At 44.0% G+C, this 25,738-nt stretch overlaps 1 protein-coding gene across 3 annotated transcripts in view; it reads left to right on the forward strand.

The window, feature by feature from the left end:
• PPP2R3A (protein phosphatase 2 regulatory subunit B''alpha) overlaps window positions 1–25,738 on the forward strand; it is a 160,052-nt gene that overhangs the window by 77,525 nt on the left and 56,789 nt on the right. For 2 of the 3 annotated variants that reach the window (XM_066597985.1, XM_066598002.1), the window contains 2 exons: window positions 2,732–2,802; window positions 13,528–16,018. In XM_066597985.1, the coding sequence (XP_066454082.1) occupies window positions 14,042–16,018 (1,977 nt within the window). In that variant the 5' untranslated portion in view covers window positions 2,732–2,802; window positions 13,528–14,041. Of the gene's footprint in view, window positions 1–2,448; window positions 2,803–13,527; window positions 16,019–25,738 lie in introns of those variants that run through there. The other variant, XM_066597993.1, reaches the window with a different exon arrangement.

Consider the following 25,738-nt stretch of genomic DNA (forward strand, 5'->3'; position numbering starts at 1 on the left):
CCTTCCTGTACTGGTTGTGTGGCAGATTGTAAATATTGCAGATTTGGTGGTAAACTTTCTGCCACGTTTTCTAACCTTCCAATTCATTGATGGACACCTGTATGCAAAGAAAAAGCCATATCGCTCATTGGCTTAGTATATATAGATTGTAAGCTCTCAGTCGGCCATGATAATCACCCTGCCTGACATGTAGATCTGTCATCTGAGGAGCTTGCAAGCTAGAGCTATTAAGCCAGCTACTGATCACTATGCCCACTTGGGACAGGAAAAGCTACAATGTATCTACTGGAAATCTGCAGAGGCAAAAAACTGCAACAAATAGTACAGGTTTTTGCTGTGGAATTCTTGACATTATGGCTTAAAGGGGTTGTCTCGCGAAAGCAAGTGGGTCTATACACTTTTGTATGGCCATATTAATGCACTTTGTAATGTACATTGTGCATTAATTATGAGCCATACAGAAGTTATTCACTTACCTGTTCCGTTGCTAGCAGCATCGGCGTTTTGGCTCCGCCCCCTTGTAAGCGTCATCGCGTAGCTCCGCCCCATGACGTGTGCCGGTTCCAGCCTCCTGATTGGCTGTGCATTGCAAGGGGTGAAATCTGCAGTGAAAATTCAAAGTGTCAGTTCGGGTCTGGGTTTGGTGCCTTTTTTTTTTCCCATGGTGTGTGGTTAAAGGGATTTTCCAGGCAAAATACTATTGATGACCTATCTCCAGAATAGGTCATAAATAGTTAATTGTGCACTGGCGGTCAGCACAGAAATACACAGGGGTCCTCTGCTCTGGCCCCTGTGTAATAGGTGGTGCTTGTAACTGCAGGTGCAACTGTCAATACTTTCAGTGAGACTCCAGCCTGCAGTTACAGCTAGCAGCCACTACACAGGAGACGGAGCAGTAACGTCCACTCTGACCCGTGTGTTTTGCTGCCCTGACGGCCAGCATCCAATCAGCTAGCTGGCTGGGATCCCGAGTGATGGACCCCAGCCAATCAACTATTAAGGTCTTAATCTGAGGAAAGGTCATCAATAGTATTTACATGCGGAAACTGCTTTAAGATATGTTTGAATCGCATTCACTTTGCTGCAGATTTTTGGCATAGAAAACCTGCAGTGGATCTGTTTCACGTGGAAATACCTTTAGGCTGGGTTCACATGGAACTGAAATCCTGCTGAATCGCGGAATGACCGCACGGAAATACTGCGAGATTTGCTCCGGGAGAAACGCAGCTTCACAACCCGCGGCCCTTTGCAGCAGATTTTGAAGTGGCTTCACTGCCTGCATTCCACTGCAACCATCTCTCCCCATAGAGAAGAGAGCGGCTGCTGCAAATCCACAGTAAAGGCGCATGTTAGTGTGCTTTCACATCTTCAGTGGAACCTCTGGTTTAGGGGTTCCCTTGCAGATCCGGAACTAAAGTTGGGCAGAAAGTGAACGTACCCCATTATAGTCAATGGGGTCCGTCTGGCGCTGTTCGGTTCCATCGTAAGACTGAGCCGTTCGGCCGCGGGGATTCCCCTTCCCTGCTCCCCGAGTGCAGATGTGAGACCACCCTAACACATGGATTTAGTGTGGATTTGTTGCAGACTTTGCACTGTGGAAAATAATTCCAATGTAGATCCTAACTCTCGAACCTATTTGTTTTTACTGAGTTAGACTTCAGCAAGTCCAGTTGGCGCCCCCTTGTGTTCTAAATATTTCATCCGTTTTGGTTCATACTGTGATTTGTGATTCTAGCAATTTTCCACTTTGCGATTGTTGTAATAACTCAGAATATTCCTCCCTAAAATTCCTTTCAGACATTTCTGAATTTTCCACTTGCAGAGCAGAGTTTGTCCGTTAACCCTTTCTGCAATGCACCGCTTTACCTGCAATCCTGTGCAAATCCACGTAGTGCTATTGAAATGCATATCGCCAAATGACATGCTGAGCACCACTGCGCCAATTTCTCCTATACATCAGCTGTTTCTGGGAAAGCTGGGTGACAACCAACACAGCTACATAGATTTGTGTGCAGCTTTTCCAGATTCCTGAACTTGACATCTTCCCAGTACTCCCCCTGGTGGACAGTTAACCATATCTGAATTTCAGGAATCTAGAAAAGCTGGGTGACAATAATGAGGATGTAATGTTTCCTGGTGCTTTTAGAGGGGAAGCACTGGCCATACCGCTCTGCTAGACCTTGCACCCTTTCCACGTACCCCTGGCTGCGTTGGCTGGCGTGCATCCTGGGTGAACCCCTGCAGGCTTTATTTATAGTGGTGCTAAAGTTGTGTACAGGGCGTCCAGCTGGAGGCCAGCGTTCCTGCATACAGCTGTGAGTACAGTACAGCCCGTCTCTCCGGATTTGCTGTATTCTGTTGGATCGCCCCTATCTTTACTACCATCTCCACCCGCCTCCTGCATCCCTTACTTTTTCTCCTCCACCCTCCCTCCTCGCCACAGCTACAGCTGCTCTGTTTTGTGTTTAAAAAAAGATTTCAAAGTGCTTAGTCCTGTTTGTGGAAGCATTAAATGAGGAGAAGTGTCATATGCCCCTGGTGGTAAAAAAGGCTGCTCGTGAGCAAAATCCTCCCCTGAGCCGCGCTTGAGACCAGCAGCAAAACCTGCCTCCTTCCACAGCGAGGACTCAGCTGCTTCTATAGAAGCCTCTTCTTGTCATCAGATGCGATGTGACAAATGTATCCGCAGAAGCTCCTTGCTAAAACTGTTTTGTTTCCTTCTTACTTGTAGCTGGCCTCGCCACTCGTACGTGTTTACTACCGCCGTCCCCAGTGCTCGCTGAGAAGACATCGTACCCTCCGGTAAGCTTATCTCCGTTGCTTTATGGATTGTAATTATAAGCTGTTTCGTCTGGAAACGCTTTCGGGACTTGCCAGATGCAAGCTACTGTAATGCAGAACATTTCATTGATTTGTGTAGTATAGAGATGTAGCAGAGCTACGTTTGTCATTTAACTTTATATGATAGAGTAGGGTAATGCAATGATGAGTTTTACTTGGCTTCTACATCTGTATATAGTACTTCTCCGAATAGTTGGACTTCCGATGTGATCAGGTAATGGAATGCTATCCAGGCACTTATATACTACTATTGGTGTACTGCCCGGATGCCCACAAGCAGTGCTTAGAGGGTACCTATAGCTTAGTGCATGCCTGACACCTGGCAGAAGTCTGACCATTGCCAGAAGGACATGATGATGGTAGAGCTCCTTCATTCCCCATCAGTAGTCACCAAGGAGAGATTGGCGCAGCCGCATGCAAGTCTATAGTCAGAGACAAAAAGTCCAGATAGAAGTCGAATGGGATCAGAGCCTCAAAAGTTGGCAGCTTCTAAAAGTGCATCCTCTAATGATTCAGACCTCTGGATGTGTCAGATCTGGAGATGTGGGAGATGGTGATCGTGAGGGCGGGCGGTTTTGAAGTTCATGTTCTTTTCTCTATAGACTGAAATGGTTGATAACAGTAAACAGTAGCATGCACACAGAGAGAACCTTGACCCTAGGTATTGAAGCCATTGCGGCTTTTCTCGAAGAGGGTTCGTGATTTTAGGGCATTCTCTTGTCAGGAAGGCTGTATTCACACGGGTTAGTGCGATTTGGTCCAATGGTCCATACGATTTTCTTGCTATTTTCACATACATGAAAAACTTGTATTTCTTAGCTCTGCACTTTTTTCCTTTTTTTTTTTTTTTTTTTTATTTATTTTTTTTGCGGTCCCCATAGTAACCTACTTTAAAACGCATCACTCGCATGGCAATGACATGACACTTTTTTTCATGCTCGCATAGAAAATGATGAGCACACAATAGGACATGCAGAGATTTTTCAAACTCGGACCATCGGTCCAAAAGAGGAATTGCCCATAATGGAATAAGCCATTCAGTTGAGTGGGTTCTTTCCCCATATGAGTTCTGTCCATCTCTGAAATGGCGTTTCACAGATCTATAGGCTATAATGGGTTAAACATAGCCAAACTAAGCATATGTTTCACTATGTTGAGGCCACAAAACATAGAAACGTGAACTTTTTTCTAAAAATAACCTTGCAGCCTGTGAAAAACCCATGGAAATGTATGTCTTTAGGTTTCCATATGCGTAACATATACATTTTTTCCCCCTTGATCACAAAAAGTTGAACTCAAAAACTTTATTTAAAAAAAAAAAAAAGTTTACAATCAAACGAATACTTTTTTTATATATAGAAAAACCCAAAACTAATCAAATTCTACACCGCTCGTATGATTTTAAAAACGTAAATGTATCCTTAAAATGCTTGTTTTTATACTTTTTTTTTTTTTCTCCATGCACATTTTTTGCATATGTGAAACGTACGCGTAATTGCCAGTGTGGATGACCCCTTAGACAGAACTCTCATGGGAAAATTGCCCATCTGCATACATCCTAGCTGGACATTTATGGAAAGTGATGGGTGTCAAATCTTATAACCATCATAACGAAATTGCTATAGGGTTACGAAAAAGGACGTTTGACATCTAAAAGGCTATTATTGATATTTTTTCTCTAGTTTCATATTGGTTTTTATCACAGTTTAACGATACATATACTACGGAATACTACGATTTTGCTATTTCAGAAGATCTCCTGATGCTTTGGTCATCTGGGTCGTCTTAGTGCATGAATAGAACACCAGGATTTCAGTGAAGACTGACAGAATGCAGTACAGTAGGAGAAAGAAAGGGACATTGAAATATTACTGTTTGTATGGTCCTAAGGACATGTGAAATACTGGATGGCACAACTACTGTAATAGTGGCCTCATGCCCACGGGCGGACTTTTACTGCTGAATCCGGGGCTGGTGTCTGTCTCCGGGTTCCGCAGCAGTAACCCTCCATAGCATGCCATGGAGAAATGATTCTTCATGCACACGAGCGTAAACCTATCCTGGTTTCCGCTTGCGGGTGAAAAATCGCAGCCTGTTCCACTTTCCTGTGGCTCCCGCATGGACGGCTTCCATTGACATTGCGGACTAGCCGAAGATTCCACAGGAACCGTAGGAGTTTAGAAAAAAAATCTGTACTGCGCATGTCCAACGGCGAGCCGTGCGGACCATCCGCAGTACAGAGAAGCTGGAAAAAGAGGGGTATGCAGGGTCACCCGCCGTTGTCAGGCCGGAATCCGGACTTAGCGCGTGCATGAGGCCTGAGCACAACCACCAACATGAAGCCGTTACTATTATACAGGGCGGCCACGGAGAAGTAGGCCGGCACCGCACTCTTATGGAAGCTGTCTAAAAGGAAATCTGTCTTGCCCATAGCAACCAATCACAGCGCAGCTTTCATTTTACATCAGCAGTGTAAGAAATGAAAGCTGCGCTGTGATTGGTTGCTATGGGCAACGCAGATGTCCTTTTAGACTGCTTCCATAAGAGTGTGGTGCCGGCCTACTTCTCCGTGGCCGACCTGTATGACTCATGTAATGAATGGCAGACTGGATTTCAGTTTTGAGTCAACTAGAGAGCCGAGGTCTCCTGCTCTGGGGGAACCCTACCTCCCCCTTAGCTGTCTAAGTTCCCCCGTAGGCAACCATTTTGGATACTGCAGATACTGCTGCAGAATCCAAACGACTCTTCATTGGGAAAGGCCGTGTCTTTTACTAATCTGCGTAGCAGGACCGTGTGGTCGCCATTGTGAATAGAAATTTGCAACTTTTTGGTACGTTTTTCATAGTTGCCCCAAAAAAGGTTTAGCTGTTCAGGCCCTATAGGGAGCAGTTTGCATCGTAGATTAGGCTACAGTATGTGACCGTCCTGCGGTGCAGCGAGGGCAGCGCTTCCGCCATACTTTGCCCCACTAATCACACATTCCTCTGGTTTTATAGTAGGATTGTGGATGTATCTTGTGTTCTCTCTGGTTTTTGCTGACAGATCAAGTTACCTAGTTGGCATTTAGCACAGTCTGTTAAGTCAAGGGCAGACCTCAAATGACATTCAGTACTTACTACTACTACTACTATTACTACTGGCATTTCCTACTACTACTAGTACTGCAGGCATTCTTTGTTAATACTGCAGGCATATCTTACTACTACTAAGGCTGCCTGTCCACGGGCGTTGCGGTATCCTACGGCGGATCTCCGTCGCGGGAGCTGGAGCCAGCAGACGGATCTCCGCGGTGAACCTATCTGACAGATGGGCTCAACGCGGAGAATCACGGCAACTCACACTATGCTGCGGTTTGCTGCCCGCGAGCGGAGAATCGCTATGATTGTCCACTCATGGACAGGGGGGCTGCCCATTCCATAGCAAAGCTATGAAAACCGTGCACTGTGTTCCCTGTGGCCGGATTATCGCTGCGGGGAACGCAATGCAAAAGCGCCCGTGGACAGTCAGCCTACTAGTACTGCGGGCATATCTTACTACTACTAGAACTGCAGGTATTCTTTGTTAGTACTGCAGGAATATCTTACTACTACTACTGGCATGTCTTACTAGTACTGCATGCATTCTTTGTTAGTACTGCAGGCATATTTTACTACTAGTACTGCAGGCATATTTTACTATTACTACTAGTACTGTAGGCATATCTTGCTATTACTACTAGTACTGCAGGCATATCTTACTATTACTACTAGTACTGTAGGCATATCTTGCTATTACTACTAGTACTGCAGGGATATCTTGCTACTGCTACTAGTACTACTGGCATTCTTTGTTAGTACTTTAGGCATACGTTACTACTACTAGAACTCCAGGCATTCTTTGTTAGTATTGCATGCATATCTTACTACTGTGGGCTTGTCTTACTACTACTACTACTAGTACTACGGGCATGCCTTACTACAACTACTGCGGGCATGCCTTACTACAACTACTGCGGGCATGCCTTACTACAACTACTGCGGGCATGCCTTACTACAACTACTGCGGGCATGCCTTACTACAACTACTGCGGGCATGCCTTACTACAACTACTGCGGGCATGCCTTACTACAACTACTGCGGGCATGCCTTACTACAACTACTGCGGGCATGTCTTACTACAACTAGTACTGCGGGCATGTCTTACTACAACTACTGCGGGCATGTCTTACTACAACTAGTACTGCGGGCATGTCTTACTACAACTAGTACTGCGGGCATGTCTTACTACAACTAGTACTGCGGGCATGTCTTACTACAACTAGTACTGCGGGCATGTCTTACTACAACTAGTGCTGCGGGCATGTCTTACTACAACTAGTACTGCGGGCATGTCTTGCTACAACTAGTACTGCGGGCATGTCTTGCTACTACTAGTACTGCGGGCATGTCTTGCTACTACTAGTACTGCGGGCATGTCTTGCTACTACTAGTACTGCGGGCATGTCTTGCTACTACTAGTACTGCGGGCATGTCTTAATACTGCTACTACTAGTACTGCGGGCATGTCTTAATACTGCTACTAGTACTGCGGGCATGTCTTAATACTGCTACTACTAGTACTGCGGGCATGTCTTAATACTGCTACTACTAGTACTGCGGGCATGTCTTAATACTGCTACTACTAGTACTGCGGGCATGTCTTAATACTGCTACTACTAGTACTGCGGGCATGTTTTAATACTGCTACTACTGCGGGCATGTCTTAATACTGCTACTACTAGTACTGCGGGCATGTCTTAATACTGCTACTGCTAGTACTGCGGGCATGTCTTAATACTGCTACTGCTAGTACTGCGGGCATGTCTTAATACTGCTACTGCTAGTACTGCGGGCAGGTCTTAATACTGCTACTGCTAGTACTGCGGGCAGGTCTTAATACTGCTACTGCTAGTACTGCGGGCAGGTCTTAATACTGCTACTGCTAGTACTGCGGGCATGTCTGAATACTGCTAGTACTGCGGGCATGTCTGAATACTGCTAGTACTGCGGGCATGTCTGAATACTGCTAGTACTGCGGGCATGTCTGAATACTGCTAGTACTGCGGGCATGTCTGAATACTGCTAGTACTGCGGGCATGTCTGAATACTGCTAGTACTGCGGGCATGTCTGAATACTGCTAGTACTGCGGGCATGTCTGAATACTGCTAGTACTGCGGGCATGTCTGAATACTGCTAGTACTGCGGGCATGTCTGAATACTGCTAGTACTGCGGGCATGTCTGAATACTGCTAGTACTGCGGGCATGTCTGAATACTGCTAGTACTGCGGGCAGGTCTGAATACTGCTAGTACTGCGGGCAGGTCTTAATACTGCTAGTACTGCGGGCAGGTCTTAATACTGCTAGTACTGCGGGCAGGTCTTAATACTGCTAGTACTGCGGGCAGGTCTTAATACTGCTAGTACTGCGGGCAGGTCTTAATACTGCTAGTACTACGACTAGTACTGCGGGCAGGTCTTACTACCATTACTACTAGTACTGCAGGCATTCTTTGTTAGTATTGCAGGCATGTCTTACTACCGCTACTACTAATACTGCTGGCGTTCTTTGTTAGTACTTCAGGCATACGTTACTAGAACTGCAGGCATTCTTATTGCGGGCATGTCTTACTACTAGTACTGCAGGCATTCTTTTGGTATTGCAGGCATGTCTAACTACTACTAGTACTGCGGGCATGTCTTACGACTGCCACCAATCACTACTACTACTGAAGTCGTGTTTTTTTGTTTTTCTTTACTACTGTGGCCACCTACTAATACTACAGGCATTTTTTTTACTGCTAATACTACAGGCATTATTTTTATTTATTTTTTTTTACTACCACCAACCACTACTACTTCTAGAGGCATTTTTTACTACTATCACCAGTACTACTGCCAGGCATTTTTCAGTACTACTACATACATTTATTTACTACCACTGCCACCTACTACAACTACTACTACAACTACTACTACTAAAGTTATGTTTTACTACTACTACCACCACTGCCACCAACCTCCACTACTACTAATACAGGCATTTGTTACGACTACCACCACTAGTACCACTACAGGCAATTCATTCGACTACCACCACTAGTACCACTACAGGCATTTTTCACGACTACTACCACTAGTAGTAGTACTACAGGCATTTTTTTACGACCACCACTAGTAGTACTACTACAGGCATTTTTTTACGACTACCCCCACTAGTAGTCTTACTACAGGCATTTTTTTTTAACGACTACCACCACCAGTAGTAGTACTATAGGCATTTTTTACGACTACCACCACCACTAGTAGTACTACAGGCATTTTTTTTTACGACTACCCCCACTAGTAGTAGTACTACAGGCATTTTTTTTACGACTACCCCCACTAGTAGTAGTACTACAGGCATTTTTTTACGACTACCCCCACTAGTAGTAGTACTACAGGCATTTTTTTTACGACTACCCCCACTAGTAGTAGTACTACAGGCATTTTTTTACGACTACCCCCACTAGTAGTAGTACTACAGGCATTTTTTTACGACTACCCCCACCAGTAGTAGTACTACAGGCATTTTTTACGACTACCACCACCACTAGTAGTACTACAGGCATTTTATACGACTACCACCACCACTAGTAGTACTACAGGCATTTTATACGACTACCACCACCACTAGTAGTACTACAGGCATTTCTTTACCACTACCACCACCACTAGTAGTACTACAGGCATTTCTTTACCACTACCACCACCACTAGTAGTACTACAGGCATTTCTTTACCACTACCACCACCACTAGTAGTACTACAGGCATTTCTTTACGACGACCACCACCACTAGTAGTACTACAGGCATTTCTTTACGACGACCACCACCACTAGTAGTACTACAGGCATTTTATACGACGACCACCACCACTAGTAGTACTACAGGCATTTTATACGACGACCACCACCACTAGTAGTACTACAGGCATTTTATACGACTACCACCACCACTAGTAGTACTACAGGCATTTCTTTACCACTACCACCACCACTAGTAGTACTACAGGCATTTCTTTACCACTACCACCACCACTAGTAGTACTACAGGCATTTCTTTACCACTACCACCACCACTAGTAGTACTACAGGCATTTCTTTACCACTACCACCACCACTAGTAGTACTACAGGCATTTCTTTACCACTACCACCACCACTAGTAGTACTACAGGCATTTCTTTACCACTACCACCACCACTAGTAGTACTACAGACATTTCTTTACCACTACCACCACCACTAGTAGTACTACAGGCATTTCTTTACCACTACCACCACTAGTTTCTATCCATCCTCTAAAGTTCTGCTTATATAGATTTACTATAGGTGTAATAATTTTGCGTTCGGGACACTCTCTGCCTCACAGTGTAGGACCCCTGGCTTGACCCCTCTATGTATAGCCCCCCAAGCAGCGGCACAGTATTGGTGGCCACAGGAGGAAGGGGGAAGGATCTTTCGGTTGCATCTTTACCTAGATTTACCCTTTCACAGGCTTCCTAAATATGGTGTCAACTTTTTCCAAGAGATGTTCCCATGCAAGTGAATGTCCCACACACACAGTGTGTCTGCCCCTAAATGGGGATCGTTGTTGGGCGCTGCTTGTGACCGGGTCTAGGAGCTAGGATCCCATCATATTTCGTAGATGGAAGGGCTGAGGACTTGGATAAATGGTTACTTCTTTCATTAGGGTCTCACAAGTATATTTCTATAGCTCGGTTGTTAGATTGAGGACATCGTTTTTTTGTAATTTTGGTGTTTGCTATATGCTTACCTATAGAAATATTCGTCCTAATGGGTTTTACTGTATGATGGTCATCAGGATGGACCGTTACACTTATGAGTCAGACGTGTGCCCAGAGGGGTTGTCATTTACTTGAATGGTACTAATCGGGTGTGATTGTGTATTGCATTCTTTCAGGGTCCCCATTGCAGCACAGATGGATGTATAAATGCCTATTCGGTGGAGGCTCTCCTCTTTGGATGGCTGTAGCTTTGCCGTACAGCACATGACACGGCTGATTTTGCAGCTGTCTGGTCGTAGTTGTAGTTTTTTCACTAACACCGTGACCTCTGATATTTTTGTCTCCAGGCTTTGTCAGCTGCTGTCTAATTAGCTTCTTCTTTTTTTCCTACCCCTTGTCCGTGTTCTTGCCTCTGCAGCTATTTGTCATCGGAGAATGAGCATTTGTGATGGATGCGACTTTCCCAGGGTATTGATTCTTATTTGTAGTGACGCTGTCAGCTACACTTGTAGTCATGTTATTACAAAGACAAAGTAGATTAAGTACTTTTACTATGAGAACGCGGGAGATGGCGGACCGCTGTACTCTGCTTCTCATCGGCAGGACCATAGAGATGAAGGGAGCCGCAGCGCACACACTCAACCGCCACTGCATTCATATGGGGAAGGGGGGGACCCTCATCCTTGTGAACAGTGGAGGTCCCAGCAGATAGACCCTCACCTATCGGACAGTTTTCCTCTATCCCATGGATAGCGGATAAGTTAAAATCTTGGTACAACCCGTTAACGTTGCGTTCACATGTTGCGATTTTATTGCAGATTTTCCGCAGCAAAACCGCAGTTTAAAGTTCCAGCACAGTTACAGCAGAAAATCTGCAGCATTTTTTTTTCCTCTACAGGAAAGGTATTTGCTTGAATCCTACTCACTTTAATAGTAACTGTTTGTGCTGCGGAAATTTGGCAGCATTTCTGCACCATATCAATACACCCTAAATGGATTTATTTTAGAGTAAACTGTTGATGACCTATGTAAGTTATCAATAGTTGAGCAGTGGAGGTCCACCACTAGGGATGCTTGTCGATCAGCTGATTAAAGTACACTTGAGTGGCTTTCGAGTGACTGCCGTTGTCACTTCAGTCAATACTAGGCATAGCACCATATGTTGTATTGCAGCTCAGTCCCATTTATTTGAATGGGACTGAGCTGCTCTCAGTCCATGTGACTAATAACCGTGACGTCCTAGACCTGACAATGGGTCACAGCACTCATCCGAGTACTGCGGCCTCTTCATTCGACTGATCAGTAGGAATCATGAGCAGCGGACCCCGCTGGTCAACTGTTGATGACTTAAGAGGACAAGTCATCTCTAGTTTTACTCCCGGGAAAAACTTTTAAATCCTTTTTAAGTCAGCCATACATGTAGCATAAGCTGGCAATTCAAGTTGCATGGGGGCCCACTGTTGTAAACCGAAGCAATTTTGTTCTCCAAGACTTACAATATTGGTGGCCTATGCTTGGCTTCCTACTTTTAGTAGCGGTTCTGACTTCTTTGGTGACTGAGTTTCATTCACTCGAATGGGATCGATCTGCAGTGAGCTGTAATACCAGACACCACCATTGCCAAAAGTATGGAGCTGTGCCAAGTAAACAATGAAAGGGACGAAGAGCTTGTTTAAGCACCACAGCCCTTTTAGTCAGCTAATCGACCCTTTAGTAATTTTCATAAATTGAGGCCTCCGGCATTCTTGGGTAATCCTTCACATGCTTTGAAATAAAACTAGACTTGAAGATCATAAAGAGAACTGGGTTTGGACTTGAATGCAAAGTTTGACATATATAATATTACGGTTTGCAAACTGCCGAAAATCAGAGTCTGTCCCTTTTATGATGTTAAGCAAACAGGATTTTCCGATGTTTATCTTACAATTTGCTGCAAGTGGCAAAAAAAAAGTCCTGGGCCGCCACTGCTTTACTTGAAATGATTTCAGAATAAATATTAATATAAGTAATGGTATTTATCTTCGGAGTAAGTCTGAAGTGGCAGCGCCTGGCAGCTATTTCAGCTGTCAGTACGTCTGGGAGGTCTCAGCTGGGCAAGAAATTATTTAAAACACCGTTATGGACTGCTGATGGGGGTAAATCGCAGATCTGAGATTGACAGCTGGTCACATGTCCATAAACATTCAAACATAAGTGGTAGCCTTTCTTAAAGGGATGGGTAAAATTCATTATTAGCAGTTGGTAAATTTTCTGTAATGGGGAAGTAGTGCAAATGGGCCTATCCTTGCCTACAGATTTTCTGTTCTTCAGATTTATAACGACTCTCGGGAAAAGATTCTCTCCCTGGACTGTAGGGCAGAGAGTATATTACTTGCTGTCATTCTTTTGTGCCAATGTCCATCCTATACATCCGCTCGAGATCCTGTTTTCAGCTGTCCATGATGGCCACTCTCATCCAGCTGCCTAATACACATACTGCACTGATCATGTGAGCAGTGGTAGCCAATCAGAGAGCAGATGTAGTGCATTGGTAGTCTAACATTACCGATGCACTGTGGGAATTAGGCAGTCTAAAGATTGAGTTGGCCATCCTGGACGGCTAAAAACGGTTGTAAGAACCGGAATATCAGAGGGGAATCCGCACAGAAGACCAACAGCAGGTAATATAACTGCCACCTCCAGTCCCAGGTTAGCTTTAAGATGGGTATCCATTTATATTGCCACAAACCGCATCGGAGATTTTTCCAGTTTTGCCCAAATATACTTGATCGAATGAAGTTGTGTTTTCCCATCTATTCCATGTTATGCTCATGCATTAATTAGTTTTACAAATGCTCCACTTGCATCTTAATTTTGATTTTTTTTTTTCATTTTTTTTTATAGGTAGTCTTCTTTATTTAATGTGCTATGCCTAAGATTCCTGAAGAATAACCCCTCAAGAGGAATGATGATTTGAATTCTATTCGAGAAAGCCAATACAAAAACTTTGCAACCTGACTATTTTTTTTTTGTACGGCCATGTTTTTGCAGTCAGCAGTCTGTATTTTCACATGGGGCCTCACGTGGTGACATGGAAAGGCCGTTAGGAGATGCAGTTCTGTACAATCTGAGGACAAGATACAGAGATAAGCTAGTATTTCTCTTCTCCTCCCCTTCAAAGTCGATTGGAAACTGACACCGCTTAGTGGATTACTCTATGAATTGTTGCGTTGGGAGATTCTATTTATTCTCAGCATGTGTGCATTCGAGCAGTTGTGTTATTTTTAATATCGTTTCTATGGGAAGTATACGTCAAGCCTTTCCCGCATGGATATATTTTACGTCATGAATGAAGCGTAAGATGGGTGCAAATTTTTAAGATTTTTTTACAAATCTAATTTATTTATTTATTTTCCTGATGGCGGCACCTTACAAGGTGATTGTGAGCAAAATTACATGTTATAATAGCGTGGTGCTGGACAATAGGTTTCAAAATGTAATACACTATTGTCCTGGACGTTGTCAGGCTCATAAATTTGGGGTTCAGTGCCTGGTTGCACATCACACCGTGTGCTCAGAACTTCTGAAAGCTCCTGAAGGAACTCCCCCTGATCATAGCGGAGATGTTGGTAACAAAATCTTGGTGGGTGAAACTGTGGTTTGTGGTGAGGATTACCCTCATTTGAACCTTAAGGTTAAAAAGCCTTCCACCACCCAGAATACCAGCAGTTTGAAAGATATAACAGGTGAAGCTATAAATCTTGCAAGTGGAAAAACAAAGGAGTTCTCCTTTGAAAAGCTAAAGAATGCCTCAAACCAGCATGTCAATCTCAGGAAAGGTCGAAAAGTCCGTCCCGAATCTTTTGGTAGGAAGTCGGCCGATTATGACTTTATATACGGCCAATTCGGTAACAATGAAAATTGTCCACCTTTTGCTTTGGTACAGTCTCAGGCGTCGGAAGAAAAATCAATTATGTCCCATGGCACATCTTTAGATCAGAATATTCATTTGGCCTCGCTCTATTTACAAGGGCTATCGGAAGACAACCTGATAAACCAGATTTTGAAGAAGCACAAGCTTGACAACTCCGGATCTGGTGAGGATATAAAGATGTGCTTAGACATTCTTCTGAAATGTTCTGAAGACCTGAAGAAATGTACTAATATAATAAAACAATGCATAAAAAACAGATCCGTTGGTGGAAGCAGCGGTGGTATGGGAGATGGAAAGGGTTCTGATCATTTTCCAAATCCTGAGATCATTTATATGAATGTCATGGCAAGGCTATCTTCTTATCTTAAAAAGCTTCCCTTTGAACTGGAACAAGGTTCCCATGGAAGAACCGAACCTAATGACTTGGCTGAACTTGTAAAAAGCCTCAACAGTCTGCAACAACATCCATTTTCACCAATCTATGGTCACGAACAGCCTCCAAAGTATGAAGATGTTGTTCACGCTCCCCCTTCTTTGAAAGCCATATCATCAACCACCAATGAAAATCACGAATCTACTTCACAACACATCAGTGCCGGTGACCCTAATACAGTAAAATCCATGCCAGACGTAGCTCCTCCGTTACCTGCAAAGACTTGGCAAAGAAATAAACAGAACCAAGCCAGTGCTCCAAAAAGTCTTTCTACAACTTCTCAACAAACCAGTCCTCCAACACTTTTACACACTAAAGAAAAGTTGCCAAGGAACTCAACAGAAAAACTCTTTATTGAAGAGGATTCAGATTCACAAATGGCTCTTCACCAAAAGAGATCCCCAACCATGTGTGCCCCAGTAGTGTCGGAAAGCAAACGCTGGTCAGCGGAAAGTCTGTGCCGCGATCCGTCGACCAGTTCTCATGTACCTGCCGAGACTCCTTTGACTTGCTCTCCAGAACTTCCCAACACTGCCACTGAAAATGCCCGAACTCTCTCAGCTCCCAATAATGTGAATACAGTAGTGCCAATGAGAATGGGCAGGAGCCATGACCATGAGGAAATAGATAAACTCCTTCTAGATTTGGAACGTTTTTCTCTTAAAATTGAAAGCACTTTAAAAAACCCACCATTGTCTTCACCAGCACCTTCCAAATTACCAGCTGGACTTCCTGTTCTCAAGGAGGATCTCCTAGCACAATCTGCACTTGGAAAAGATTCTAGCACAAGTTCCACCGGGGACGATGACAATCTTTTGTTGCGCATATTGGGCAGCATTGAGGACTTTGCTCAAGAGCTTGTGGACTGGAGGTCAGGCAGAGGAACTCTGTCTAAACAGAAGGAAGTTATGAAGATCCTGCAAGAAACTTTGGTTCCTCAACCTCCGCTTTCGTCCCCAAATTTTCAGAGCCAAATTAAGGATTCTGGGTCTACTTTGTCGATTCAGCAGACGCCTGAAGTAATCAAGGTAAGCAAATTTATATAGTACAATGTTTTGGTTGTTTAAAAGACAATCTGCAAACACCATAAGACACAAGTGCCAGATGTTTGAGAAGAACATAGTCAGACATGAGAGCTGAGAAACCAGAACAGGAAAGAGACATGAGAAATTGGTTGCCTGTGAGGTATCTTTTGCCAAAACTAATTTGAGCACCCTTGTTACACTGAGAAACAAGATGAGCACTGATTGATGGTATCGGCACTCTGTTGAATACTAGAACCACGGTAGGAGCCATTTATGACTCCTTCGCCAGTTCGAAGGCAAAGCAGTAAAGGGTGATGTGGGACCAATGTACTTCAATTGTTCATCCTGCATACACTTTTATCATTGTCGGTAGTGCTTCCTTATTTATATGGGGAGATGTGCTGCCAGCAAGGATGATTTTTGGTGCCCTATAAAAGGATGTAGTCACCGACAAATGAGCGTCTTTTAGTTTGTTGGCTGATCGCTTGCACCCTCACACGGGGCTGTGTTCGGGAGAAAAAACATTCTTTCCGAACCATCGGCTAAGAAAGGAAACCTGTCACCTTGGAATATTACCATAACCTAAGTTATTGTACTGTTCCGGAGGTGATTGGTTGCCGGTGGTTGTGTTTTTCTATACTCCCCCGCTCCTGCTCTCTCTGCTGGTAAAGATCGAGTGTAGTCTGACTCTTCAGTCTGCCGTAGAAGTCTATGGGGGGGCGCGCACACAGCGGTCTGAAAGGAGTCCGATTTTTAGACCATATGCGATCTTCAACAGCAGGAAGTGAATGAGTATAAAATGTACATCCCCCAGCACCCCATGACCTCGTGGAACAGCACCATAACTTAGACCTGAAGGTTGCAAGTTCAATCCTCGCTTGGTTCAGGTAGTCGGCTCAAGCCTTCCATCCTTCTGAGGTCGGTAAAATGAGTACCCAGTTTGCTGGGGGGTAATAAATAAATTACTTGAGTGCTGTGAAATAAGTTTATGGTGCTGTTCAGAGGTGATGGTTTCCCTTTAAGGTTTCATCGCTGTCACATTGCCTTTAACTTTTTGTTTAACTGATGAGCTATGACTCAACTACTACTTAACTGAATCCTTATGCCCTTCACTATTCCATGCTGCTTGCACATATCACAAATAATTGACGTCTCATTCAGCATTATGTATAACCCCCTTGCATGTGCCTGGTGCACGGTACAAAAGCAAACTTTCCATCTACCCTCTTAAATTGTAAGCTCTGCTGACTGGGGTTTTTTCTCCTTCTGTCTCCTTGTTTGCAGAAGGCTTTCAGCATAAGGTTTACACCATTGTTGTCTCCTGCATATACTTTATATTCCTTGATTTCATCATGTGAAGAACAGCAATATCCTACATTGCATATATACATGTAGCGCAGAGTGTTAAGGCAGCAGTGTGCAGTCCCAAGCTCCTGCTCACGACCTGAAGGTTGCGAGTTCAATCCTGGTTCAGCTAGCCGGCTCAAGCCTTCCATCCCCCCTATAGGTTATACATGTGTGTATGACATAATGTGCCTCAATGTTGCAGATATCACTTCTGTCCAGATATCCACTTTTATCCACGCTAAGATGTATATCTCTCCCTAGTCTGATAATAGACTAGGTGTGACAATAAAGTAAATCTAGCACATGACCATGTACGGCGCAGCATTTAAGACCCTTCCAAAGCTTGGTTTATGAGTCTGGCTCCGTTCTATCTCTGGGGAGCTCATCGATGAGGCTTTGCTCAGCTTGACTTCACCGTGAGCTCTATAACATATGTGCTCAAAAATGTTGCTTAGGTCATTTAAGTATTTCTGATAGACGTCTTTGTTAACAGCTCGTTAGTTATCTCCGGGTTAACCCTCCAAAACCGCAGACGTTGGTTTTTATCGCAGCGCAATACCTTTTGTCCTTGTGTGCCTCGTCTACTTAAAAGGCTCAACTCAAAGGGTTACAGCTGTATGGATTAAGAAATGTATACGGCGTGTAACTCCATTCACCTATTGTGTGAAGTGGAGGATGCACTGAGTAATAATGAGACATCTTTGGCGTATAATCCGCTGCAGGTTCCATCAAGTTGCACATCTGGGTGTCACCCTGAACTTGGAACATTAACATTAGTACAGAACATTTTGTATGGAAAGCATGCATAATTATCGCACTACTACAGAATTTGAAGGGAGTTTTTCATACCAGACAACCCCTTTTACACCAGAGTCCAGCTATCGAGACCCATGAACAGCAGTTGATTTTGCAGGAGGCGTTACCATTCCTTGCTTATTGCCCCTATAGTGGCCACTACAGGTGAAATGTAGTATTACATGGACTTCCCCTAGTCACCTGGAGCGAGAGCTGCTGCTTGTTAGTTGCTCTCAATTCTGGTTTGTGTCTCACCTGGCATGCTAAAAGGGCATTTGCCAAGGATTGTCCTGATAGGGCAACACCTTTTTAAAGGGGTTAATCCACCAGGTGTTAATGATTGATCCGACTGCTGGGCTCAGCAATGATTACGAGAATGGTGCCCAACAAGTCCCACTGGGTGCATGGAGCAGCAGTGCACATACATGACCACTGGTCTATTCACTTATGTGGGACTAGCTGGGCACTACACTTGGCTATCTCCATAGATGGTAGTGGAGAAGTAGTCCCACATGAACATAGTTGCTAGATTCATTAAGGCGACTAGGTGCACCAGTCGTGTGATCCTTGGAGGTTCCAGCGGTCGGCCCCCCGATCAGTGATTTATCACCTGCGCAGTAGATGAGGGCTATCCTACTAAAATCATTTATCACTTATTAGTTCCAGTAGATACGAAGATCACACTAAGTAACACAAACTAGGAAAGATCTACTGGCCTGTGCATGTCCTACAGCTGGAGGCTGAGGGGGGCATTGGATTTACATGGCACTTGTGAAGAACTCTTGACTCTGTCAGCACTCCAGCCAGAACGGACGTCTTCATTATGGTCATACGTGGCGGTTTGAAAAATCGTGCTACTTTAGCTGTGTGATTAATCCATACTGCATGTGTGAGTATGTTTCACAGCTTAACACTTGACCTTTATCATTAAAATGGGTTATTAGGGGCTCTCCTCCTTTAGTCCCCTGCTTATCCAGTGCTGATGTTCCAGTGGGCCACCAGTCTGTAGACAAGTGGCTGGCTGGCGTATGACGGCTGCTACCAATCCATAGGCTCATTGGTTACGTGCCAGATTACGATCGCTCTCGTCACAGATTGGTCATGCCAGTAAGTACGGCGCATGAACACTGAGGCCACTGATTGGCTGTAGCGCTCATGTGATGGCCCCGTGTAGGCAAAGACTGCGGACCCGCAGGAAAATCGGCAATCTGTAGAGGACTGAGGAGTTGAGTATTGTGGTGATGTTTTTTTCTTTTTCTTAACGTTTACAGCTCTCTTCTCTTTTTTTTTTTCTTCTCTTTTTACAAACTAGATCACTTCTTTTAAATATAGCAATAGGCTAAATAAAAAAAATCCGCCTTTAGGACTTTTTAAAACTTGTTTTCTTTTGGTGCGTTTAGAATAATTAGAAATGGTGAGCATGTGGTTTTAAACTCTGCAATGCATTTACTATAGAATTTTACTACAATACCCAGAGAGGTGATCAAAATTGGGATTGTTTAATTTAGAAAAAATACCTAAAAACGATCTATAAATCTATTAGGGGACAATACAGAGATCTCTCCCATCATCTATTATACCCAGGACTGTGACTGTAACAAGGGGGCACCCTCTATGTCTAGAGGAAAGAAGGTTTCTACACCAACATCGAAGGGGGGTCTTTACTGTAAGAGCAGTGAGACTATGGAACTCTCTGCCTGAGGACGTGCTGATGGCAAATTCAGTAAAGGAGTTTAAGAGGGACCGGGACGATTTTCTTGGGCGTTACAATATTACATGTTATAGTCATTAATAACTTCAGACGAGTCGGTGATCCGGGGATTATTCAGATTGCCAGATTGGAGTCGGAAAGGAATCTTTTTCCCATAAATAGGGGAAAATTGGCTTCTATCTCATTGGGGTTTTTTGGCCTTCCTCTGGATCAACATTGGGGGGTTAATAGGCTGAACTGGATGGACATTTGTCTGTTTTTAGACTAACATACTCTGCTACTATGCTTTTTAAAAACTTTTTTTTTTTTTTTTTGTATTTCAATCATTATGGCATTTCTGCTTTTTATTGCTTTGGTAATGGCACTATAAAAGGAGCTTGTCACAAAGGGGTATTTCATGGCTGAAATGGGAAAACACAACTATTCTGTTCCGATGAGCTGAGTGCTTAGCACATTGCTGTTCTCGTAGCTCGCATTAAAGCCAAAGGGTGCTACGGGAACAGCATAGCGCAGCACTCCACACTGTTTCTGTAGTTCTCATTTACTTCAATGAGAACTATGGAAACAGCACTGCATTAAATGCTTAGCGCTCTCCATATGCTTCGGCTGAATGGACAGTAGCCATGGTAGCGGTTTTCTATCTCTGTTCTAAAAAGCCAAGATGGGAATACCCCTTTAAAGGGAACCTGTCACGTCCCCACAAGCGAAGTTATATGGTACAGTTAGGGAAAGTGTAGGAGAGCTGGGGGATGATTTTTTTTTTTTTTTTTTATACTTGCGTCCCTATAGCCATCGGTGTCCTTTTTTGAAGTCCCAGTGGTGCACTAAAATCCGACCCATTTCAGAGTCCTGTCCATGCTCTCTCCCATAGATTTGTATAGGAGTGTGCACGCGGGACTCTGAAAAGAGTCAGAGTTTCTTGAGCCGCTGCGACTTCAAAGGACGATGCATCTAGGGACAGGTTCCCTCTAAGCATGCAGTCGATCAGCAGACATCATGTTATAGAGCAGATTGATATATAGCATTGCTACAAAAGTTCCAGTATAACTTGATTCATGTCAATCTCTACTATTTTGGCCGTTGGGAGTCCAGTAGGCGGTCCTACTCAACGATTGACAGCCATTTCTGCCATACAGGAAAGACTTCCCGCAAAACTATATATCCATTTTCTCAGCTCTTCCCCCTCTCTACCAATCTGTCCACAGATCAGACTGTTCACCATGACGGGTTCCCTTTAAGATAACTTCCTAGACACGTCCTCTATAAATTTATATGGGTGCCATGTTTTAAAAATGCCCTAAAAATTACATTCTAGTCCAGACTCTCAATGGCGAGCACCCGTTAATACTTTTGCCCTATGCGGATGGTACCTCTGCCCTTAAAGGCTTTGCTTCAGCATGACAACCCCTTTAAATATGAAATTCAGCATGGCAATCAGCTAATAGCCACAGCGCCAGCTTCAGGGAAGGAACGCATATAAAACCACAGCAAACTGTATACAAGCCTAATGAGGCTCCGATGGCTGGAAGCGCTGATTAGATTATTACAAAGTCTGCGGTTTATGTCTAGAAAGTAATACAAAAGTTTCTGGGGGGAGAAGTTAAAAATCCTGATCAGCTTGGTAAACGTTAGTCGCATCTACATGTCCAGAAGCCATTCATCATGATCAAGGGGAAGGCGTTTCTGTACCGTAGAGCTGATTGCGTTCAGGTTTTCTGGCAGTAAAAGCTTTAATTACAACTTGGCAATTTTCCCCGCTTTTCCTTTCGGGAATATGTTGACATAATAAAGGAAAAGACCGAAATTATACATTTTCAGTACAAATTTGGGCAAAGCATGCCCATGCTGCAAGAAAAGTACATTTTAATGAGTCATTTGGACTTAGTCTGCACATTTTCCAACTTTATTGGAAAGAAAATTTTTGGAAAGAGTCGGTCATGGGTTTTTACTGCAGCCCAAATTATAGATGTGGATGTCGTGTGTCGGTGATTATTCCTATGACTGTATGTGTGGGTTTCTGGCTTGTTTGGGCAGGATTGCACTTTTCCTATTGTATCATGTGTACATGATGTTATCATTAGGTCACGGTTATAATTATACTTATGTAACGAACCGTGTGCAGCATTGTAATCAATATTAATCACTGTATGAAAGATCATTACAAAAGACTGTCTTTATACAATGACTCTCTATGGGCTGGGATATAACACAGTGTACTACATGTGGAGCTCCGTAGGGGTCCTTAGGCAGATGATCAGTGCACAGCAAAAAAAAGCCATGGAATAGGCTAGTAAGACCGCGTTCTTCAAAACGTACTCATTAACCCCTTAATGACGCCGCCCTTCTTTCTTTTTTGGGTTTTTTCTTCCTTCAGAAAAATCATAACTTTTATTTATCCATCAATGTAGCGGTCCAAGGGCTTGTCTTTTGCGGGAGGAGCTGTATGTTTTAATGGTACCATTTAATGGATTATATAATGTACTGAAAAAAAAGTAGTGGTTTTTTTTAAAACGTTTATTACCTTTTTTTTTATTCTAATAGGTTAAAAAAAATGTATTTATGTTTACATTTTTTTTTCTTAGTCCCAATAGGAGACTTGAATTTGCGATCTTTTGATCGCTCATACAGTATATTGCAATACCACAGTATTGCATTATACCACGTTTTGACAGCCGGTCTGTAATAAGCAGTTGGTCATGGCAGCCTTGGAGACCTTCAAACCTTCAATCTTATCACAAGGGACTGCGCCCCATATCTTCAAATTAGAAGTAAAGTGGTCTACCAGAGGGAAAGCATTAAGGTCCAGGGAAAAATTTCAGTCATTAGAGATCTGAATCCCCAGGTACTTGAAATGGAAGCTTTTTGACCCCTTAAGGACCAAGCGCGGTAAATATACAGCAATTGGTCCTGGGCTTTAATTCCAGCTGATAGCATGTGTACGGCGCGGAATTAAAGCCTCTGCTCCGGCAATCAAGCTGGACAGGTCGAGACCCAGAGGAGAAAGTAGACGTATTACCGGTATTTCCACTATATGACCCAGAGACCTCGTGACTGCCAGATGCCCCCCTGTTTAGAGCAGAGCTGCAGCCAGTGAAATAATATATTAAAAAATTAGCCCTATATGTCAGGGGGGGGGGGGAAATACAGCAAAACTAATTTTGGTAGCTCAAGGGAAAAAAATAGGGCAGTAAAACCACCACATGGGTAAAATCACTAAAGTGTCTGGTCCTTTAGGACCAAAACAGCCTGGTCCTTAAGGGGTTAAAGGGGTTTTATCATTACCAAAAGCCTTTCAATGCAACTTGGCCTGGCATAAAATTACATTTAAAAAAACTATACCCTCCTCTTTTTAGCCCCTCTGGACTTACCTGAGTGACTCAGACAGCCTCAACTTCCAAGTCTATGGCTGGCGGCAGTCAGGTGACCGCTGTGTCCAATCAGATGCTGCAGTGGCACTGTCCAAACTCCTGACCTCAGCCTTGACATACTGGGTGTGATCATACCAGCACTTTGGTATTGTGTGCTGCAGCCTCTAATTTACCGCAGCGGTCATCTAACTGCCATCAGCCGCACACCCATAATGGCTTAAAATAAGATAACTTGTTGCAGAAAGTTATCTTTCAAGTTAAACTTTGCTACAACCAAACAATGCTCAAATAATATGTTTAAAGGGTTGAGAACTGGGACCTTTAAGACATACATTGTGAATGTGCGCTGGAAGTAGGGATAGGACAGATGAGATTTCCTCTATCTGCCATTCTTCCACCGGCCAATAAAAGGGTATTCCAGTCAGTGGATAAAATTACTGGATGGGTGAAAACTGATAGATTGGTGGGGGTCTGACTACTGGGATCCCAAGAACGGGTCCGTCCCCCCTAGTACACAATCCCTTCTCACATTTCTGTATTCTAGCGGTGACTGGACTGCTGGTAGCACATGTGGAGCAATGTCTCCATCCATCTCAATGGTGCTGACAGATAGCCGTTCGTCAGCCACATTGAAATGAATGTGAGACACCAAAAAACAAAGTGGGCAGAGCTTCTGCGTGGGTAAACAAGACAGAAAAGTGCCTTGCCAGAATTATGACACAGCCGCTGTCATCCTAGTAACGCTGCTAAGCCAAACGGGCTGTGAGGGTGCCAAATTCGTGGAGTGAAGAATATCAAAAACTAGGACCAAGATGCAAGCTCCACGATAGTCACGTGATGATAAACAGAGAAATGGCTTTATTTATATCAGCTAGTGACGCGTTTTGAGCTTCTTTTTCAAACTGCCAGCAACCAATACGGGGTGCCAGGTAAAACGGGAATTATGTTCTAGAGCGCAAATTCATCGGAGTTTCATTAGGGGTCAGCAGGAAAAACATTGAGCGCTGACAGTTCCCAGTCGAATCCTTTGAAGTTTTTAGACATTAGATATGTAAATTAGACTCATCAAGAGTCACAGGTCTGTATGGTGTACAAATACGGATCCCCAAGAACAAGTCTGTTCCAATTCTCCTTTTCGCTGGGAATGGCTGATACTTCCAGTATATACAAAGCCTGAGAGTGGGGGTCTAGGGGGCTGCTGGTTATTGATGTCTGCTCTCGGCCCTACATGATGGGATTCTTTTGTCATGCCGTAGAAGTTCGCAGTCCGTAGCCTATTTTTAGTGACCAAGAATAGCCTGCAAATGTGTCTTCAATCTATCGGTACATTGCAATTAATTAGGCCGTTTGTCAAAACGTGTCTCTCTAGACGCATCCAGAGCTGCTGCGTGGCGGCAGAGACCCAAGCACGTCCAGACTGCGGTGCAGGATGAGGTTTCCCAATGTGTTGGCTCAGCAGGACATGAGGAATGCTGCGAGCGCTACACAATTACTCAGGCTGTTTAACCGCTGAGGTTTCTGGATGAGTAAATGGAACCAGACTGAAGTTTATTCTACAGTAACAAACCAGAAGATTGGAGGTTTTCTTTCGGGGTTTTAGTAATTCCCCTGCATGCTGACATCTACTTGAAGAGCATCTCCAGCTACATCTGTAGGGTGGCACACATCAGCAGGGCATGCCAGCGGTATACCCTGTGCCGGTATTTTAAGACTGCACCTGTGTATCGCACAACATTCATTGCCCAATATCTGGCATGGCTTTTTGTATACGGCCAATATCTTGCATAGAACTACGTAGTATAATGCTATATTGAAGAAGCTTTTCACCCACAAGGGGCAAACAAAGCGAATACCAAAAAATATCTAACTATATTAATTTTATTTTATTACACTGAACAATCACTGCACTAGGAACACCTACCCAACCACAGGTAGGTCCACCATTTGGGTGATCATTGCTTTCAGATGTCGGACACATTTCGCAAGGTGGTGAGCATCCTCCATACTCAACTCCACCCATGGCCACTGCAGCTCCATCAGTTGGTGCACGTTTTGTGGATAAGTGGGAGCTGTGGAACTCACAGTCCTTTAATGCGTATCCCAAACGTGATCAATGGGATTACTGGGGGGCCATGGCACTGTGGAGAATTCATTGTGGTGTTCCCCCAACCACTCCCTAGTGATCTGAGCTTGATGATATGGAGCATGGTGCTGCTGAAAGATGGCACTGTGGTCCAGGAAGACTTTCTTAAAATATGGATGCAGATTGTCAGCTCACAGGTCCGTGTAGTGTTCACTATTCAAAGATTGTGGTATGATGACCAAGGAGTCCTAGGCAATGCCAGGAAAATCCCCCCCCCCCCCGGACCATGAGACCACCACCACCAGACGGTTGAACCACAACGAATTACCAATCGGACACTGCTTCATGCGATTTACGCCAGATGCAAACTACACCATCTGTATGTTACAGCAGAAAGCGGGACACATCACTCAAGATGA

The sequence above is a fragment of the Eleutherodactylus coqui genome, chromosome 1 (assembly GCF_035609145.1).
Source record: "Eleutherodactylus coqui strain aEleCoq1 chromosome 1, aEleCoq1.hap1, whole genome shotgun sequence".
Classification (NCBI taxonomy): Eukaryota; Metazoa; Chordata; class Amphibia; order Anura; family Eleutherodactylidae; genus Eleutherodactylus; species Eleutherodactylus coqui.